Here is a 20337-nt window from a genome sequence, read left to right as displayed (position 1 = left end):
GCACGCCACACTTTCCAGGTTTTTATTTATAAAAAAATTAGAAAACCATGTATTATTTTCCTTTCACTTCATACAGTACTTGCTACTTTGTGTTGGTCTATCACATAAAATCCCAATAAAATACATTTAAGTTTTCAAGGGGTTTGAATACTTTTTCAAGGCACTGTACATGCACAACACCATACATTCTATAGCGGTTGTGCTTGGTTTTACAGCTCAGTCCCATTCACTTGAATGGCAAGCTTACTGTACCAACATTTAAGCTGCCAAATTTGGGGCATATAAGCCTTGCAGTGAGAACAGGCAAACCCACTGATATTTTGTTTCCGTGTCCGTCCAGTTTTTTTTTGCGGATAGGATGTGGACCCATTCATTTCAATAGGTCCGCAAAAAATGCAGACAGCACACCATGCGTTGTCCGCATCCGTGTGTCCATTTTGCGGAAAAGGATAGGCTTTGTTACAATGGATCTGAAAAAAAACCCAGATGCAATACAGATGTCACACGGACTCCATCCGTATTTTTCACGGATCCGTGTTTTATGTTCCGCAAAATACATATGTTCGTGCGCATGAGCCCTTAGGGACAGTCTTTGAAAATTTGGCGCTGTTGGCAACTATGGAATGGGACTGAGCCAGAGGCCCTAGTGTAAATTTTGTAACAGGGCTCCCATCTACCTTGTGATACACGAAGATCACATGACCAATGGAGGTGATATCCAGGCTGAAAAAGAGGCTGCCGCACTCACCCTAGTGCCGTGGCCCTTTCCATCAGCTGAACAGCATGGAGTCAGGAGTCAAACTCCCAATCATCAGATATTGATAACCTATCCTGAGGATATATCATCAATATAAAAGTCCTAAAAAAACTCCTTTAAGAGTTGTTATGGTTGCAAGCCTTGAGTGCCAGGCCGTTTGTGTCTTGCTTTTCAGCAGGACACCAGTATAGATCCATTCAGTACAAGTTGTGTGCGTGACGCCCTCCCAGCTATTGCTTTTGAACTAGAATTCATTATTGTATTGTGTTATATTTGTTATTCATTATACTTTATGTACTTTGCTGCCATCTAATGACCATTGTTATATTTGTTTTATGAAGTTATCTATGCTGCAACTCCTCCTCCTCTTTTCCTGTTTGTCAGCCATGCATCACAGAGGTGTTGAGAGGATTTTCATTTGATCTCTATCATCATTTTCCAAGGTGCATTTAATAAATTACCTAAAGGCATGTCCATTGCATCTCTCTCCCTGAAATTCTACATGCAACTGGTGGTTGCTAGGAGAATGATTATAGCAAATTTCCTATCTTCCATTGCATGTACAAGAGATCACCACTCACACTCTTCAGAGACTCCACTCATGTACATCGTTGACAGAATAAGACCTATCATAAATTCTGAGTAAATAACATACATTATGCACGCAGAAGCTAGAATACACGGATTGAGGAGGTTGCATGTACGGCAGGAACATTAGAAACCATCAGTGTTTCTCTGAGGCTCTTCATTCTAGAGAATCCACATTGTGGTTTAGAAAAAAAAAATACATAAAACAGACAGTGTTGGCCACAAATGATGACTTTGACGTGAATGCTGAAGCTTGGTTTTCAGCCTGTGGTAATGGGGAGATGCCAAAATATGTGTTTAGTATTAGGGGTATTAAACCGGCTCATCTGCAGAAAATTGGAAAACCCATCCCTGCTAAAGCCTAGAAGAGTGATGTCTGACCTGTGGATGTCTAGCTGTTGTGAGACTACAACTCCCAGCATGCCCTGTCATGAAGTTTCACATCAGCTGGAGAACTGCAGGTTGGAGACTGCTGAGCAAGAACTGCAGGGGTAATATGGCTGGGATCACTAAGGGCAGGATGTTTAGAAACCATGTTGGTTAGTTTTAGGTAAGCACTGCTAAGTTGCCAGCATAGACCAGGGGCGTAGCTATAGGGGGTGCAGAGGTACCAGTCGCGGTGCATAAGAAGACACTGGTATTATAGAAAGTGCATGCTGGTCAAGTTACACCTCTGGATGGAGGGAAGGGGTTAGGTCAAAAATTTGTTATGGGGGGGTAGTGTGCCGTTTCAATTTTTGCCTCAGGCAGCAGAAAGGCTATGTACTTCCCTGCCCCTAGCCACAAAGAACTGAGGGAAGGGGGGCCCAAGCTGAACTCTTGCACCAGGGCCTATGAGCCTTTAGCTACGCCCCTGGCATAGACCAGGCATTTCTTTGGGTCTGGTTACCTTGTGGTCTGACTGTACTCATACACACCAAGCTGTTGCCAGAACCTTGTATAAATATGAAAGCAGGGAGTTTCTTTCTCCTTCAACCAGAGTGCTAGCATTGATGGTCTTGACTAAGTGAAAGTAGGTATTATATTGGCAGTCCATGTGAAGGATCATTCTAGTGGAAGTGTTAAATGCTCCCCAACTGTCCTAGATCCAGATGGACAGTCCTGGATTTTTGGCACAATCCCGCTGTCCTGATTTCAGCAGTTAAATACAAAAGTACTTTTAATTTTGCACCATTCAACTTGTGACACATTCCATTAATTGTTTGGTGTTAGCAGGCATGATTCAGTGATGCCATCCTGCCTGATGCACCGAGTTATCTCCTCTATTTATCTTGGGAATGTGGACTGGGTGAGTATTCATTTTCGAGGCATTTCAAGGGTATCATACTGTGTGGGGACACTAAGGGGGCGTCATACTTTGTCAGGGATACTAAGGGGGCATCATACTGTGTGTGGGACACTAAGGGGGCGTCATACTGTGTGGGGGACACTAAGGGGGCATCATACTGTGTGGGGGACACTAAGGGAGTGTCATACTTTGTGGGGGACACTAAGAAGGCATTGTACTGTTTGGGGGACACTAAGGGAGCATAATACTATGTGGGAGACACTAAGGGGGTATCATTCTGTGTGGGTGACACTAAAAGGGCATCATACTGTGTGGGGGACACTAAGGGGCATCATACTGTGGGGGTGACACTAAGGGGGCATCATTCTGTGTGGGTGACACTAAGGGGGCATCATACTGTGTGGGGGACACTAAGGGGGCATCATACTGTGTGGGCGACACTGAGGGGCATCATACTGTGTGGGCGACACTGAGGGGCATCATACTGTGTGGGCGACACTGAGGGGCATCATACTGTGTGGGCGACACTGAGGGGCATCATTCTGTGTGGGCGACACTGAGGGGCATCATACTGTGTGGGGGACACTAAGGGGGCATCATACTGTGTGGGGGACACTAAGGGAGTGTCATACTTTGTGGTCGACACTAAGAAGGCATTGTACTGTTTGGGGGACACTAAGGGGGCATAATACTATGTGGGAGACACTAAGGGGGTATCATTCTGTGTGGGTGACACTAAAAGGGCATCATACTGTGTGGGGGACACTAAGGGGCATCATACTGTGGGGGTGACACTAAGGGGGCATCATTCTGTGTGGGTGACACTAAGGGGGCATCATACTGTGTGGGGGACACTAAGGGGGCATCATACTGTGTGGGCGACACTGAGGGGCATCATACTGTGTGGGCGACACTGAGGGGCATCATACTGTGTGGGCGACACTGAGGGGCATCATACTGTGTGGGCGACACTGAGGGGCATCATACTGTGTGGGGGACACTAAGGTGGTATCATACTGTGTGGAGGACACTAAGGGGGAATCATTCTGTGTGGGAGACACTAAGGGGGTATCATACTGTGTGGCGGACACTAAGGGGGTATCATACTGTGTGGCGGACACTAAGGGGGCATCATACTAAGTGGGGGACGCTGAGGTGGCATCATACTTTGTGGGCGACACTGAGGTGGCATCATACTGTGTGGGCGACACTAAGGTGGCATCATACTGTGTGGGGGACACTGAGGTGGCATCATACTGTGTGGGGGACACTGAGGTGGCATCATACTGTGTGGGGGACACTGAGGTGGCATCATACTGTGTGGGGGACACTGAGGTGGCATCATACTGTGTGGAGGACACTAAGGGGGAATCATACTTTGTGGAGGACAGTAAGGAGGCATCATTCTGTATGGAGAACACTAAGGGGACATCACACTGTGTGGGGGACACTAAGGGGACATCATACTGTTGGGGGACACTAAGGGGGCATCATACTGTGTGGGGGACACTAAGGGGCATCATACTGTGTGGGCGACACTAAGGGGGCATCATTCTGTTTGGGTGACACTAAGGGGGCATCATTCTGTGTGGGTGGCACTAAGGGGGCATCATACTGTGTGGGGGACACTAAGGGGGCATCATACTGTGTGGGGGACACTAAGGGGGCATTATACTGTGTGGGGGATAGTAAGGGGCATCATACTGTGTGGGCGACACTGAAGGGCATCATACTGTGTGGGGGACACTAAGGTGGCATCATACTTTGTGGAGGACACTAAGGGGGCATCATACTGTGTGGGCAACACTGAGGGGCATCATGCTGTTTGGGGGACACAAAGGTGGCATCATACTTTGTGGAGGACACTAAGGGGGCATCATACTGTGTGGGGGACACCAAGGGGCATCATACTGTGTGGGGGACACTAAGGGGCATCATACTGTGTGGGCTGCAGTAAGGGGGCATCATACAGTATGAATGGCACCAAGGCGCATCATTAGTGACACTGTTTCTGTTTGGAGGACTCTAATCGAACATTATAGCTGTATGGGGGCACTAAGGGAGCATATTTACTATGTAGGAGGGTATTAAGGGGACACTACAGTGGCATCTGTACTGTGTGGAGGACACTAAGGGGGCATCATACTGTGTGGGCGACACTGAGGGGCATCATACTGTGTGGGCGACACTGAGGGGCATCATACTGTGTGGGCGACACTGAGGGGCATCATACTGTGTGGGCAACACTGAGGGGCATCATGCTGTTTTGGGGACACAAAGGTGGCATCATACTTTGTGGAGGACACTAAGGGGGCATCATACTGTGTGGGGGACACCAAGGGGCATCATACTGTGTGGGGGACACTAAGGGGGCATTATACTGTGTGGGGGACAGTAAGGGGGCATCATACTGTGTGGGCGACACTGAAGGGCATCATACTGTGTGGGGGACACCAAGGGGCATCATACTGTGTGGGGGACACTAAGGGGCATCATACTGTGTGGGCTGCAGTGAGGGGGCATCATACAGTATGAATGGCACCAAGGCGCATCATTAGTGACACTGTTTCTGTTTGGAGGACTCTAATCGGACATTATAGCTGTATGGGGGCACTAAGGGAGCATATTTACTATGTAGGAGGGTATTAAGGGGACACTACAGTGGCATCTGTACTGTGTGGAGGACACTAAGGGGGCATCATACTGTGTGGGCGACACTGAGGGGCATCATACTGTGTGGGCGACACTGAGGGGCATCATACTGTGTGGGCGACACTGAGGGGCATCATACTGTGTGGGCGACACTGAGGGGCATCATACTGTGTGGGGGACACTAAGGTGGCATCATACTGTGTGGAAGACACTAAGGGGGAATCATTCTGTGTGGGAGACACTAAGGGGGTATCATACTGTGTGGTGGACACTAAGGGGGCCTCATACTAAGTAGGGGACACTGAGGTGGCATCATACTGTGTGGGCGACACTGAGGTGGCATCATACTGTGTGGGGGACACTAAGGTGGCATCATACGGTGTGGGGGACACTGAGGTGGCATCATACTGTGTGGAGGACAGTAAGGAGGCATCATTCTGTGTGGAGAACACTAAGGGGGCATCATACTGTGTGGGGGACACCAAGGGGCATCATACTGTTGGGGGACACTAAGGGGGCATCATACTGTGTGGGGGACACTAAAGGGGCATCATACTGTGTGGGGGACACTAAGGGGCATCATACTGTGTGGGCGACACTGAAGGGCATCATACTGTGTGGGGGACACTAAGGTGGCATCATACTGTGTGGGGGACACTAAGGGGGCATTATACTGTGGGAGGACAGTAAGGGGGCATCATACTGTGTGGGCAACACTGACGGGGATCATACTGTGTGGGGGACACTAAGGTGGCATCATACGTTGTGGAAGACACTAAGGGGCATCATACTGTGTGGGCCGCAGTAAGGGAGCATATTTACTATGTAGGAGGGTATTAAGGGGACACTACAGTGGCATCTGTACTCTGTGGAGGACACTAAGGGGGCATCATACTTTGTGGGCGACACTGAGGGGCATCATACTGTGTGGAGGACACTAAGGTACATCCCTGTTGGGAGGGAATACACTAAGGTGTGGCGGCACTACTTAGGCATCTATACTGTGTTGTTAGCATTATGCAGGCATTATTACTGTGAAGGGGGACTTAAAGCACATCTTTACCTTGAGCGGGCCCCAATGGGACATGCTTACTGTGTGGGGGACAATTTAGGGGACATAAATACTGAGAGGGGGCAGCAAGACGGCATAATTACTGGCACTAATGCTGTGTGTCACATAAAGGACACTTTCTGGGGTACAAAAGGGACTTGGCGGGGTCAGGCGTGTATGGACAGGCATTGGGCTGGAAAAAAGATGTGGTATTAGCAACAGTTTCTGATTCTTGGCATGAGCCCAGCCTGATTCTGCATCCTTTCATCATGCATTTCTTTACATACAGGGGTGATAGAAAATTATTTTATAGTCAAATGATTCATTCAGACTTTTTGTTAAAAATTAAAAAATATAAATTGTCAGTACATCAGTTTCAAAAAGAAACCATCCTGTATGAACACAACGCAGATACATTTGAAGCTACAGTGCATGTCCAGTAGGGGGCAATGCAGTTCTAACTTTAACACTTCTTCGAGGTTTTTCACAGACGCAGAAAGACACTGAACCAAATGTTTCATGAAGTTATCAGCATTTCCAGTGCCCATGAATGCAATCTATTGTTCTCAGTTATCAGCAAAACTGGGAGATGCCAGTAACGCTCTCCCAGTCCCTATCACTTATGGTATATTCCCAGTTCTGAGAACCCTGGGGACATTTACATCATATAAAGCCACATTCACATCACTGGTTAGTTTTCTGTTCTTCTGATCTGCCAGATGAGCAGAAAAAACCCCCTCTAAAACACGGATCCTTTATTTTGAGCATCCCTTGTGCTGATTTTGCGTCCGTTTTTGTCAGTTCCATCAGAGATCCATTATTTTAGATGGGAGAAAGTCTTCCACGAGGACCTTTTCTCCTGTCTAAAATAACGGATCTCTGATGGAACTGATGCTCATGCACACGAACGTATTTTCTTTCCGTGTCCGTTCCGTTTTTTTTTGCGGACCGTATGCAGAACCATTCATTTCAACAGGTCCGCAAAAAAAATTACGGACAAGGATAGGACTGTTCTATCAGGGGCCAGCTGTTCTGTTACGCAAAATATGGAATGCACACGGACGTCATCTGTCTTTTTTGCGGATCCGTTTTTTGCGGACCGTAAAATACATACAGGTGTATGTATGAGCCGTTTCAGATCAAAGAACGGAACACAAAACGGTGATGTGAATGTGGCCTTAGCAACATTACCACATTTTGATATGTATAACTTTTATTTGCATGTAATCTGTTACCTTAAAGAGTTTTTCCGGGATTACTGTGGTTTCTAACAGATATGCAGTTGTTTACGTCATGTACATGCTTTTTTTTTTTTTCAATTTGGGCTCTCCTGACCTGATGTAAATCAATCACTCTTGTCTGATTCCATCCTGTATGTATCACTTTATGTTGCTGTATCCAACCAAACCCATGATGCACTTCTCCTTTCTCTGCCACAGCTCCAGCCCCGCCCTAACAATGCACAGCTAGTTTATAGCTCCTCCCACCAGCTAGTTACAAAGACACTCCCCTATCACCACCCCTAACAGCGCCCAGCTAGTTTATGGCTCCTCCCATCCAGCTAGTTACAAAGACACTCCCCTATCTGACCCCTAACAACGTCCAGCTAGTTTATAGCTCCTCCCACCCATCTAGTTAAATAGACATTCCCCTATTACTGCCCCATAAACATCTAGCTAGTTTATAGCTCCTCCCATCCAGCTTGTTACTTAGAAACTCCCCTATCACCGCCCCTAACAACGCCCATCTAGTTTATAGCCCCTCCTACTCATCTATTTACATAGACACTCCCCTATCACTGCCCATAACAACGTCCAGCTAGTTTATAGCTCCTCCCACCCCTCTAGTTACATAGACATTCCCCTATTACTGCCCCATCAACGTCCAGCTAGTTTATAGCTCCTCCCATCCAGCTTGTTACATAGACACTCCCCTATCACTGCCCCTAACAACGCCCAGCTAGTTTATAGCTCCTCCCACCCATCTAGTTACATAGACACTCCCCTATCACTGCCGATAACATCCAGCTAGTTTATAGCTCCTCCCACCAGCTAGTTACATAGACACTCCCCTATCACCGCCCCTAACAACGCCCATCTAGTTTATAGCTCCTCCCACCAGCTAGTTACATAGACACTCCCTTATTACTGCCACACTGGAGCCTTGCAGCGCTGGGGTCCTAGGTTCGAATCCGACCAAGAACAACATCTGCATGGAGTTTGTATGTTTTCCCCGTGTTCGGTTGGGTTTCCTCCGGGTACTCTGGTTTCCTCCCACACTCCAAAAACATACTGATAGGGAACTTAGATTGTGAGCCCCATTGGGGACAGCTTGATGCTAATATCTGTAAAGCGCCGTGGAATATAGTAGCGTTGTATAAGTGCATAAAATAAATAAAATAAAAAAATTTATGTAAAAGAAATACATTACAGCGACCTTCATAAAGGAAGATTTTAAAGGATGTTGATGTGAACCGGAAAACCCCTTTAAAGTGACAGCATTTACTTCTGATGTGAATTTTTCCTAATTCTTTCCAACTACATGTATGTTACACTTACGGTCGCCATGAGGTACTGGGATTCCCGTAAAACAGACATGGTGCTGAGTAAGAGGGTGAGAAGGAGCAGTCCGCATATAAAGCTGCCGTACAGGATCACTGGAGCGAGAAGAGGGAGTTATATGGAGAAATAAACCTCTGGATTACACCTCTTCATCTACTTTATACCTCCCAACTTTTTGGACGGCCCAAGTGAGACACTTATAATTCATTGAGATCAAGATCAATTTTCCTGCATATTTTTTACACTTCAATAGCGCAAAAAATTATCTGAATATAGACGTTTCTAAAATTTAAATTGCATCAAATAATAAATTAATATACAAGGCAGGCTGTAATATACAGAGAGGAACCAGGCAAACACTTTCTGGATGAATATTTAAATGAAAAAGGGGGACATTTAAAGGAGCAAAGAGGGACAAAGGGACTGGAGGTCTGCTTTACGCATCCAGACGGACATTCCTGAGACCATGCAGCGCTCATACAATTGATAACATATCAGGGCGGAGGGATGGGTACTGGTAGATTATGTACTAATCTCTCCTCCATATACTTCCTGACTGAGTTACATCTATAACGGCCATCGCTTATCAGCAGGGCATCCATAGCCCTGCACCCACACAACACTGTCCGCCTCTGCTCCTATGAATTCATCTCTTGCTCAGGGTTTCCACTGCTGGAGCCTAGTGGTACATTATCCCAGATTCTCTAAAGCTGCCAAAGATTCCATAACTGTTTTACACAGTGCAAAGTGAATGGGGAACCAACAATCGTTATTACGATCATTCATCCCCAATTCAGTTTGTTGGCAGCATGTCCTTGTTTACAGAGGACTTTGCTGGTAACAAACAAGAACTTTTGGTGCCACATGAAAGCTGCCATCACTCGGCGTTTGTTTGTCGATTGATCGGCAGCACGATTTCAAGGGCCAATTATCAGTAAAGATTTAGCCTGATAGTCTGCAGAGCTTCTCATGGGCGAGAACCTACAGTTAGCACCAGCGCGGGGTTACGAAAATGGCCTACACGCCGCTGATTTGGAGCGAGTAAGCTGTACTCTTTGCGTAACTCCTGTTTTTTGTAGCTCCCATTGACTGCTATGGGAATTATGGAAACAGTGGAGCATTGGTCACTTGGCCATGCACTGCCTCACTGGGCAGGCACTTACTGTGGGTTATTCCTGCCCCACCATGAAAGACCAAGCTGGGACTACCCCTTTAATATATAACAGACACCTCTGAGGGAAAGAAAGGATCAAACAAGTCACAGGTGAAAATCCAATGCAGGTGAGGGACTATCTGCCAGACTTCATAGACATTAGGCCAGTGATGGCAAACCAAGACTGAGTGCCCAAACTGTAACCCAAAACCCACTTATTTATCACAAAGTTCCAACACGGCAATTTAAACCGAATACTGAAAAATACCGGCCAAGTTAAGCTGTGGGGGAGTTGTTTACCACAGGCCCCAGTAAAAGGAAATTCCCACGTTGGTACCCCCTCGTATTAAAAATGTCCCATTAGTGGCCCCTAGTATTAATAAGGCCCCCATAAGTGGCCCCCAGTATGAATAAGGCCACATTAGTGGCTCCCAGTAATAATAATGCCCCATTCATGGCCCCCAGTATTAATACGGCCCCCATTAATGACCCCCACTAAAATTAATGCCCCCATTAGAGCCCCCCCCATAGTATTATTTTTGCTCCATTAGTGGCTCCCAGTATTAATAATACCGCTATTAGAAGCCACACTATTATTAATGCCCCCTTCCCCACTTCTTGTGCTTCCATTGTGGAGCGCTCATTAGTACAGCTTATACCCCTCCCCCTCTTCTGCCCGTGTTAAAAAATAAATAAAAAAACCTCACCTCATCCATTTGATCACGCCGCGGTGATTGGTGAACACTCGCTGCTTACTGGATGCACAGGACAGGACCTGCACTCCAGCATGATGACGTCTCGCAGCATTGACTGGAAGCAGCAGGACCTGCAAAACGGCATTGCGCTTGAGGGCAGGTCCTGTCCTGTGCATCCAGTGAGCAGCGAGTGCTCACCGTGGCACGATCAAATGGATGAGGTGAGTTTTACTTTTTTATATTTTTTAACACAAGCAGAAGAGGGGGGCAAAGGCTATACTAATGAGTCCTCCACAATGGAAGCGATTATTAGTAATAGTTCACAAGTGGCAACCCTACGCATGGCCCACACAGAGCTGCGTGCCCACACAGAGGGCTCTGAGTGCCTCCTCTGGCATAGGTTCACCACCACTGCATTAGGCCTTACATGGATTCCATTTAAAATTGCCAAATATCTAATGTAAGGTCCATAGCTTGTTTAGAAGTGTGGTTACATAGTCATAGGTTTTCCGGGTTCAGGATATTGATAGCCTATCACTATAAGCTCAATGGGGTCCAACTCTTGAGACCTCCGTCTACAGCTATCTACAGTAAAAGGGTGGTGTCTCTCTCTCTCTCAAGAGAGATCATTGTGACCTCTGCATTGTTCACATTAGGCCAGGGGCCTCGTTAGGTTAAAACATTCAGGGCCTAGGCCCCGGATATTTTGTCCCAGGCCCCGAATGTACTGCCTGCCAGACATATAGGCAGTGGCATACCCGGGAAGAAGGGGGGGGGGGGGGCACTCCACCCCGGGTGCCGGATCTCAGGGGGTGCCAGAGTCTAGAAGCAATGAGCGCTTCCATCAATATAGATGGAAGCGTTCATTGCAGGAGCACAGGGAGCTGCGGTCCTGTCACTCAGCTGACGCTCTGTCTCTCCCGCTCTGTCTCTCCCGCACTAAATGGTGAAGCAGGAAGACTTCTCCCCCTCCATCATTTAGCCTGCAGGCACAGATCGCGCTACTGGCCTGTGTGGACGGAGCCTGCAGACCGGAAATCTGCATAAGCTCCGCCCACACAGTGCTGCAGAGCGATCTGTGTCTGTAAGGGAGAGAGGGCATTTCTACCATGGTTGGGGCACAGAGGGTATTCCTACCATGGAGGGGGCACAGAGGGCATTACTACTACAAAGGGGGCACAGAGGGCATTATTACTACTACAAAGCGGGCACAGAGGGCATTATTACTACAAAGGGGGCAAAGAGGGCATTACTACTACAAAGGGGAACAGAGGGCAATACTACTACAAAGGGAGCACAGAGGGCAATACTACTACAAAGGGCATTACTAGTATTAGGGGGGAACAATGGGCATTACTACTATAAATGGGAATTATAACTATGAAGTGGGCACAATGGGCATTACTACTGTGAAGGAAGCACAGTGGGCATTATTACTATGAATGGGGCACAATGGGCATTACTACTATGAAGGTGCACAATGGGTATTACTACTATTAAGGGAGCACAGGTGGCATTACTACTGTGAAGGGGTCACAGAGAGCATTACTCTTGTAAAGTGGGTGGGCATAACTGTTATGGGGCACTGAGTGGGCATTATTACTATCAAGGGGCACAGAGGGCATTATTACTGTTATGGGGGCACAATGAGGGCATAACTACTCTGAAGTGGCACAGAGAGGGCATTACAACTGTGATGGGGGCACAGATAGGGCATTACTTCTTTGAAATGTGCACAGACGGCATAACTACTGTGAGGGAGGCAGAAAGAGGGCATTACAACTGTGAAGGGGGCACAATGAAGGGATAAGTACTTTAAAAGGGCACAATGTGGGCATTACAACTGTGAAGGGGGCACAATGAAGGGATAAGTACTTTAAAAGGGCACAATGTGGGCATAACTACTGTGAAAGTTGTACAGTGAAGGCATAACTACCTTGAAGGGGCACAATATGGGCATAACTACCATGAGAGGGCACATATCTGGCCAAAACTACTGTGAAGGTTGTACAATGAGGGCAATACTACTGTAAGAGGGTACAATTTTTTTTAAAGTATTGGTGGTGGGGGCCAAAGAAAGGACCTGCCCCGGGTGCCAAACACCATAGGCACGCCACTGCATATAGGACTGTGGATGGCGATGCAATTGAATCACTATGCTACAAAACTGAATCAACTGCCTAGGGCCCCCATCTGTAGTGGGGCCCCCTGCTCAGCTGGTCCACAGCCAATGAAAAAACAGGAGTGACTACGGACCAGGATGCATTGCAGGAGCTGAAGGACCTGTGATGACATCACAGTAACATGATCAAAGCTAGAGGCAGAGCTCAGTGGTGGAGAAGGACCTGCCATGATGTCACCATCATGTGATCAATGCAGGAGAGGAAGGCGCTTAGCTGTGAAGCAGAGAACTACTGCTGAAGAACCTGTGATTACCTCTGTGACATGAGGAGAGGTAAGTGAAGGGATGGATTTAATGTGAGAGCCAGAGTAATGATGAGAGTTGTAGTTCTCTCCTCTCACACCCGCTCTCTGTTTGGTTGAGGGAGTGATTTTATTTACCTGGGACTGTATGGTGGAGGGGGGTGGGTGAGGGAGTGGTTATTTACATGGGACTGAATGTTGGAGGTGGCTGAGGGAGGGGTGATGTTATCTATATAGGAATGTACGTTGGAGGTGACTGGGGGAGGGATTTATGTTATTTACATGGGACTGTAGCACAAGAAAATTCGGCTTTGCGGCGAATCAAATTTTTTCTCAAATTTGGATTGAAGTCCACTTCGGATACTTTGATTTGCACAACACTAATACGAATAACGATGAAAAAGTTCAAAAAGCCAAGACTTACTGGTGGAATGCAGATCTCTGATTGGATTGTCAGCTGGGGAAGCCTCTGTAAATGTGGTGAAGTGAGAGCCCAACCCAGTTATTATAGTCAGACAGGCAAAACCGACTGACAGGACCTAAAAACAAGAAGGTGCACACATGTTAATGAAAATATAAAGCGATAAAGCTAAACATAAAGATTACATAACATGGTCGTATACACAAAGATTCCAAAGATTCATTCATAGACATACAGTATGTTCCTGTGCAGAAGTGTCATCATTGTAGCATAATACTAACATAGAAAATAATCATTAGAGTTTCACATTCTGAGTTCTCAGCTAATGGTTAAAGGCTATAAACACCTTTGGAGGCAATTTTTGTATTATTGCATTGTACTAATTTTGAGCTAATTTATTTTTTTCTAATTGGTCTTTATAAAAAGTATAGAGTCCTTTTTTCTGTACAGAGCTGCTGAGATGCTCTAGTACCAGTCACACAGCTAGAAAAACAGTTAACCCTTTTGTGACAGAACAGCTCAATATTTTTAATAAAGGCCAATTGAAAAAAATATTTTTAACCAAAAATGAGTAAAATGCAATCATAAAAAAAGAAAATTGCCTCCGAAGGTGTACATAGCCTTTAAGTATAGCTGTCCATAGCAAATCCATCTCACTGCTGTGTATATTGGTAAAGGGAATGTGCGAGATCTAGTGAACAGACAGCAGTCACAGAGGTTAGAAAATACTAATGTTCATTACATGATGCCCTCGCTGCCTCCGTCCACAGAGTGGGCCGTCTATAGATTCCTTGATTCCATAGGCCATACACATCAGATACAGCAGCTGTCAGCCAAGTTTGTATATGTTCTTAGTAGGAAGAGAGAAGGTTGCTGCCAGACTCCTCTGGTAGCATCTCATCTACCCGAACAAAGGGATCGGCCAGTTAAAATCCAACAAGCCTGATCCTTATCACTTCCATTCCTTATCTGCCATTTAGTCGACGTAGAAATGTTGCAAATCCACTGGATTTGCGACTTTTCAATGCATTTGCGACTCTACTAAAAGGGTGCGTTGTGAGGGTGGGACCATCGGTCCCGGCTAATTCATCATTTACCCCAGAAACTGCTGTAAATAATGACTGAAATCTACGGCAGCTCCAAACTATTGTTGACTTCGGCCGATGTACTGTAACACAAACTGACCTTGATAAATCAGGGCCATAATGTGTGTGATCAGCTTTATAGTGGACATACACATTGGTCTAAAGTGGATCAAAAAGGATGATTTCAACCAAATCGATCATTTGTCAGGTTAAATTTAACAACGAGCCAACTGATGGCAGACTGTTGCCTGAAAAGAAGTCGGCTGTGTTTTTGGCCAATCGTCAGCCGAAGGATCTTTTGTCCACACGTCACAACTCATAAACTTCACAATATGACCTTTTGGGGTCATTTATCAAACTGGTGTAAAGTAGATCTGGCTTAGTTGCCTATAGCAACCAATCAGATTCCATCTTTCATTTTCCAAAGGAGCCGTCAAAAATGAAAGATGGAATCTGATTGGTTGCTATGGGCAACTAAGCTAGTTCTACTTTACACCAGTTTGATGAATGACCCCATTTGTTTCTACAACACACACTCATTGGTCTTCTAGAGAGGTCTCAGTTGCAATTGCAAAAATATTCCATTTAGGTCAAGTTCACACTTTAGTTATTTGGTCAGTTATTTCCATCAGTTAATGTGAGCCAAAACCAGTAGTGAAGCCCACTCAGAGATAAGGTATACTGGAAAGATTTGGACTTGTTTCCATTATACCTTATCTAAGAGTGGGCTTCACTACTGGTTTCGGCTCACAATAACTGATGGAAATAACTGACCAAATAACTAAAATGTGAACTTGGCCTAAAATGTGTATCCTCTCAAACTGATGATGATGTTAGTTCTCTTTTTAAACGGTTCCACTCTTAAAGGCCATGTACATCTTTGGGGGCATTTTTTTAATTATTGCATTGTACTCATTATGAGGTAAAAATCATTTTTTTAAATGGTCCTTATTAAAAATATGGAGTTATTTTCTCTGAACAGAGCTGAAATGATTTATTAGCAGGATCTCAATTCTCTCTCTCTTCCGTCAGGCAGGGATCTGACATGCTCCTTATCTCTGCTGTCAGACCTTAAAAACACTCACCAAAGCTTAATCATTATTTTACTGTTAAAAATGTGGGTTAAATACGTGTTTATGACCCCTTACTAATTTAGAGATAAGCGTTATTAGAGGCACAAAGTGAAAGTGAAAGTAGGAGGAACATAGCTAGAAAAACAAATAATCTGATGAAGGAGCCCGACGGCTCAGAAACGCGTCGGATGAACTTTGATCTCTGGGAGCACCAGTAGTACTTCGCGGTGACGTCACACGCACAGAAAATCCTGGACGCTGAACCCATAGTCTGCTCCCTCGCACCACGCAGCTACCGGCCGGAGCAGTGTGAATGCTAGCAGGTGAGCAGTGAAGTTTTGCCTCTCTTCACACCCCTCTACACACAGGAACGGGAACCGTGCAAATATTTAAAGAACTGAGACTATTCCTCTAGCCCACATCCAGAGAAAAGGTAATTATCATTGGGGTGATTAACTTATTGGATCGTAAATTGACATCCATCTTTTATTATAGCGGAATATTCATCCAGCCACTGTATTTTATGTGTCTCAATTCTTATCTTACTGATAATAATGTGGGTAAAATAAGTGTTAGAGCTATTAGTAATTTAGAGATAAGGTTTATTAAATGACGGCACAACGTGAAAGTACGATTCTCACAGCTAGATACACAGTTAAAAAGGTTTTCCAAGACGTTAATACCGATGAGCTATCCTCTGCATATTTCATCAGTAGGTGATCGGTGGGCGACCGATACCCTGGACCCTCGTCGATCAGCTCTTTGGGAAGGCACCGACGCTCTTGTGAGCGATGCGGCCTTCTCCGAGCTCACCAAGCATAGCACCGTACATTGTATCGCTGCTTTGCTTGGTCTCACGCTCAGCCCCATTCACTTCTATGGGGCTGAGCTGCACCTAGGCCACGTGATCGATGTATGTTTCGTCACTGGCCTAGGAAAAGCTGAGCTACTGCGGGTGCCGCTGCCTTCTCGAACAGCTGATCGGCAGGGGTCCTAGTTGTCGGACCTCAACTGATCAGATGCTGATGACCTATCCTGAGTATTAAAGTCTTGGAAACCCTTTGTAACATAACCCTTTGAAACAGAACGGCTGAATATTTTTAATAAAGACTAATTGAAAAATTTAAATTTTCTGTAAGCCCAAAATGAGTCAAATGCAATAATAAAAAATTTGCCCCTGAAGGTGTGCATAGCCTTTAATCCGAAAATCACTGCTGCACGTGTGTGTGCTCCTGATATTTACTAAATTCCATGGCTTAAATGATCCTAATCTTGATTCTTCCTCAGCCTTTACATATCTCACCCAAAAGCTAATTATCACTGTCTTGATTGCCTCTGTGACTCAACTCACCAGCTTTCCACTGTTTCCTCCACTAATATAGGCCATATTATGATCTCCAACCATGCCCCACATCAATAGAGGTGAAACTACAGAATCTCCCTATTATAGGTGGATTGGAGGGGTGCCAGGTGTAGGAATGGCCGAGCGGAATAGGGTGGCCTAAAATGTCCCTTCTAGTGTGAGTGTCACGGTGCTCCTACTTGGATACGGTTGGACCCCAGGTGTTGGCTCCAAACAAGGCAAATATGGGGGATAATTGAGGGATTTAAGAAATAACTTGAGTCCAGACCTTGTATAAGGTTGAACAGCAGCTTTACTTTGCATAAATGTTCATCCAAGACAATCTGCAAGCTTTATCTTGGTCCCAGCAGGCTTTAGCATTAAAACTCTGGCAGGCAAACTCGTCTGTACTACATCTGTTGCTCTCTGTCTCTGCTGTACTGACAGTCTTGCTGTATAACTTAGCTTCTTCTTTATACTGCAACTTCTCTCTTTGTAGTCTATCTCTTAATCATGACGGGGAACTATCCTCCTGGCTCCTGAGGCTCTAAGCTGTGGCCTCCATATCCAGCAGAGTTGAAGGTGCTCTGGCCGGCTTGGCATGGCCAGCAGAGACGTGCCCAGCACACCCTCCTGCCCTTAGCAGAGGGTGAGCTAGACTAACTAAAACCGATTCCCACCCTTCCTGCAGGAAGTGGGACTCGCCCACTCCTCCAAAGAGGGGGGTTAGAATGGAATGAAAAGCTCCATTCTATCTAACTGTAGCTCTGCCGTATTTGCTGCCACCTGCTGGTGAACCAGGCACGTTACATTTAAACATAACAGTTACAAACATTAGAAATGCACAGTGTAGTGGACCTGAAATAAATGCATAGATGACATGATATTAGCATATTAGAGACAGTAGCGGGGTGAAGAAGTGGTAATGCCACTCTGGGGACATGCAGACTAAATGACTCTGTTGAAGGATCAGGCTCACATACAAAAGTTGGAGGGTCAACTAGAAGAACTTTTTATTAAATGATGACCATTAAATCTCCAGACCTATTTGTTAACAGACCCTGTTTGTGATGAGAGATGATTTGAGGGTCCTTCTTACAGCAGCTAGACTGTCCAGGTGGAGCTCAACTATTTTACTAATCATCCAAGATAACAGTGCTATCCTGGCAGATGGCCTCCACTCTGCTCCCAGCTCAAGTGATCATCACACTCTCTTCCCCTCTCAATGGTCTTCACGGTGACCTCAGGATCTGGCCGCATCATCAGATCCTGGCCCTTCCATGACACAGCAACAACCCTCCATATGGGCTCTAATTTTTAAAGTTTTCCTTTGGCTGATATGGGTGGGTAGGGGTGTACTAGTGGCTAGAATAACTGTTCCACCGTAATCTGCGCCAGAAATACGGTACATCTAATACGTCTGGTTAGTAAATGACCCACTATATCTCTTGTCAAATATTAGTGGGTAGAAGTGTTATAAATAAAATAAAATAAATAAAAAAACATTTGTGTTCATGAGCCCTAAGACAGTTCTGGGCAGACATAGAAGTGAGGCTTAAATATGTCTAGCATTGTAATTGCTGTCATAAGAATGTGTTGTATTATATAAAAGTATTATATAAAAACAAATTAAGCAAAAAAATATTAAATGCGAGACAAACAGGCATTATTTTTGTATAGTGTTTTTTTTTAACCTTGAGATGAATTTGTTTGGGGTCAATGGCTGTTTTTTTAAATTGCAGTATGTGCCTAGTCTAGCATTTTTTCCTCAACGCCTTTTTTACTGCTTCAAAAAAACCTATGTGCAAAGAGTGTAGGCATTTTTAATAGTGTTTTTTGCATGCTTTTGTTTTTTCCCCAATGCTTTTTTTCCCATACAGCCCTACAGAAAAAGTGACATTACCAGATACTTTCCTCTAAAAAAAAATGCCAGGCATGCAAAAAACACCAATAAAAAAAACTAGGTACTAAAATACATTAGATCGACAAAAGCACCAAAAAAAATGTTGAACAAGTATTGGTCTAAATAATGGCAATAACTGCCCATGACGGAACCCTGAAAAGAGTTTTCCAGGACTGTAATATTGACGGCACCCCCCACTGAACAGCTTTTTTTAAAGGGCTGCTGCGATACAGAACAGCTCCATACACTGGATTGTGGACATGAATGGTACTGCAGTGCTGCTCCTGTTGACATAGGAGCAATGCTGCTGCACCATTCTCGACCAAAACCTAGTGTATGGAGCTGAGCTGTTTTCTTTCCTGCAGGAGCTGAACTGTGGGAGAGCCAGGAGTCGGATCCCCACTGATCTGATATTGACAATCTATCCTAAGGATAGGTCATCAATATTAGGGCTCATGCACACGACCGTATGTATTCTGCGTTCCACAAAATACGGATCCGCAAAAAATACGGATGTCGTCTGTGTGCATTCCGTATTTTGCGGAACGGAGCAGCTGGCCCCTAATAGAACAGTCCTATCCTTGTCCGTAATGCGGACAATAATAGGACATGTTCTATGTGGAACGGACATACAGAAGTGGAACACACATGGAGTCATTTCGTTTTTTTGCGGCCTCATGGAAGTAAATGGTTCCGCATACTGAATGGCGCAACCTCATGGCCGTCATACATTTGTGGCAAAATGTAACACCAGACATTGGCACAAATTTGGCATAGCTGTCACAAAAGGGAGCAAACAGTTCAAAAGTTCGGTTTCCTAGGGGCACCCTTTTCTCCCATTGCATTTGATGAGGGCTGCTCTGCCCTGCGCTCTGTAACAATAAAGCGCGCACATAATGCGAGCCCACGAATAGCAAGTTCCTTCCTTGAAATATGACAAATGATAAAATAACAAGAAATGATCTCATTACCATAATAAAGAGGCAGATGACGAGGAGCTGGCATCTGGCCACTCGGACCCACGACTTATATCCCATGCTCGTTCAGCACCCCACTTTCTGGGCACCTCGGCGGGCACTGCTGTGTGCGTTCCCCTCACCGACCAAGCTGCTGCATGTTAAACTCATTAAGCACATTCACAAATTCCTTCCTGCTGTTGACACGGCAGATGCTGATAAGTGACAAGTTGGCCGGGGCAGGCACTAAAGGCATGATGGGAAATGTAGTCCTGCATAAGGCTTTCAAAAATTACTATTGCATGTGGACACTAACACTAAATTTTGATTGTTGATGTCCTGTACGTTTGCGTTGACTTCTTACTTCACCCGTCATGCATTACAGTAC

The 20337-nt window shown here is 45.4% G+C and overlaps 1 protein-coding gene across 2 annotated transcripts in view; it reads right to left on the bottom strand.

Moving 5' to 3' along the window:
* TSPAN32 (tetraspanin 32) overlaps positions 1-20132 on the bottom strand; it is a 66470-nt gene extending 46338 nt beyond the window's left edge. For both annotated transcript variants that reach the window (XM_040410322.1, XM_040410323.1), the window contains exons 1-3: positions 19965-20132; positions 13594-13708; positions 8895-8992 (exon numbers count right to left, since the gene is read on the bottom strand). In XM_040410322.1, the coding sequence (XP_040266256.1) occupies positions 8895-8992; positions 13594-13708; positions 19965-20030 (279 nt within the window). In that variant the 5' untranslated portion in view covers positions 20031-20132. The remainder of the gene's footprint in view (positions 1-8894; positions 8993-13593; positions 13709-19964) is intronic.
* Positions 20133-20337: the final 205 nt, after the last annotated feature.

The sequence above is a fragment of the Bufo bufo genome, chromosome 10 (genome assembly GCF_905171765.1).
Source record: "Bufo bufo chromosome 10, aBufBuf1.1, whole genome shotgun sequence".
NCBI classification, from domain to species: Eukaryota; Metazoa; Chordata; class Amphibia; order Anura; family Bufonidae; genus Bufo; species Bufo bufo.
This window is presented reverse-complemented; position numbering and strand designations above follow the sequence as displayed.